Here is a 1,925-nt window from a genome sequence, read left to right on the forward strand (position 1 = left end):
TCCCTACGGTAGCTCTGGGGGTTCCCCGTTGGGCCCGGTTTGCAGCTTGATGTGGTGGTCCCTCAGTCCCCGGTGCGGAGGAAGGCCGGAGGCCTGCGCCTTATCGAATAAGTCGGCAAACTCCTTTAGGTAGGCGGGTAGGTGTCCCTCCGTCCTACTGGGCTTGGGGCTTGGTGCTACTTAGCGGAGTGCTGCCGAGATCTCCATTAAGTTGGTAACTACCGCTTGGCTCTCCGGTTCGGCCATAACAGACGAAACAGTTGCGATCTCGAGGTTGTAGCTACCGTACTGCAGCCGCGTATCTACTGCTTGTACCACCTGGCCCCCTGCCGCTCTAATTGTAAGGCGGCGTTCGGCTGCGTGCAGGTCGACACCGCGGTATTCCATCCACGGTAGGCCCAGTATTGCATCTCGGCTAAGGCCTGGCACTACGTATAGTACTGCTAGAGACTCCCAGCCGTCTATATTAAGCGTAACTCGTACTATGTGCGAGATATATGGATGTACCTCCGTTGGGCCGCCCCGGCGGCGTATTACTGCTACGGCTATCTTTAACCGGCGCCGTACCGGTAGTGGAATAAGCTTAAGGCGCAGACTTTGGGCCGTACGTTCGCTGATTGCGCTATAACAATCGCAACCGCAATCGATTTAAACGTCTAAGAAACGGGTAGAATTTACAAGCGTTAGGATAAGGAACGGCAGCCTATCCAACCGCGCCTCGATATCCTAAAATTGCTTCCTCCAACGCTTGGTCCTCCCGCTTTAGTCCTTATCTATACCGTCTTGCCCCTGCGCAAGACTTAGCTCGGGGGCGCTTCGTTTTCCAAAAACTAGTCTAAGGATTCCTCCTATGCGTTCTCCCTCTCTGTATTTACCCGATAAATGGATAGATTTTGTACCGGTCGCGCTACGGGCCGCATTTTGCAGTCTTTAATAAAGTACTGCTTGGATCCGCAGCGTAAATAAGCGCCCTCCTCCTTGCGCGCGTTAATTGTACTGCAGGGGACCTAAGTTGCACGCTGGCTTAACGACTGCCCTAGGCTGGTCCTTATTCCTTAGGTTGCTAGGCGACGGCGCCCTACAGTTGCTGCATTAATGCCCGTTATCCGTGCGTTACCGTCCTCGTCCGTTATAGGTTTTGTCGGGGCTGTTGCACGGCCGTAGCGGTTCCGGTATTTCTCCTCCAAGCGGTACGATTCAATATCTACCGCAATGCTACGGTAAATATTAACGGCCGCCTTGTAACTGTCTCGTGGGATATTGCGCCCAATACTGCTATCCCGCATAGTCTTATTGAGCGCGCAATGCAGCTTAACGAGTTTAATTTCGTCGGGCCAATTCATTCCCCCAGCCAACGCCAGCTTTTGTTCGAAGCGCACGTAGAATGAGGTAAATACCTTATTGCTTGCTTGCTCTAGTTGTTCGAGCTCGGTCTACGCTATCTCCATCCGATAAGGGTTGGCGAAAACGGATTCGAGGTAAGCCAAGAATTGTAACGGGTTGTACTGGTACGACGGCCCTGCTTCGAAGAAGGCTGTAATGCGGGACTGAATCTTGGGCGCTAAGCACTGCCAGACGAGCATCCACTGGTCCTTGTCGGTACCGATAAACTTGCGGTCGGTAACTAGCTTGTGGGCCATAAGTATCTTCCAGGCTGTAAACGTAGTCTTATCTCCATCGTATGGTACCCCTGTTGGTATTGGTTTACGTCGGACTTGGGGAAGTATTGCTGGGCCATTGACAGTTAAGGGGGTCCGTACCGATCCCGACGTAGTACCGGGCTGCGCCTCCCGGGACGCTTGGTGCTGCATTACCGTAGCGATTTGCTGGCGTAACTGCTGGATTTCTGTAAACCAGTCGGGTGGTAGTTGGCTAGCGGTAGCATTTTGTTCGCTAGGTAGTGCGTTGTTGTCCTGTTGATCCAT

At 53.1% G+C, this 1,925-nt stretch overlaps 1 protein-coding gene across 1 annotated transcript; it reads right to left on the reverse strand.

Annotated features, from left to right (window-relative positions):
- Positions 1-1,433: 1,433 nt before the first annotated feature.
- Positions 1,434-1,925, reverse strand: DCS_03725 (uncharacterized protein; the record flags this gene model as incomplete). The annotated part of the gene is made up of 1 exon (XM_040801039.1): positions 1,434-1,925. One exon carries the CDS (start codon positions 1,923-1,925, stop codon positions 1,434-1,436), a length of 492 nt encoding a protein of 163 aa, XP_040656072.1.

Source organism: Drechmeria coniospora, chromosome 02 (genome assembly GCF_001625195.1).
Source record: "Drechmeria coniospora strain ARSEF 6962 chromosome 02, whole genome shotgun sequence".
Lineage (NCBI taxonomy): Eukaryota > Fungi > Ascomycota > Sordariomycetes > Hypocreales > Ophiocordycipitaceae > Drechmeria > Drechmeria coniospora.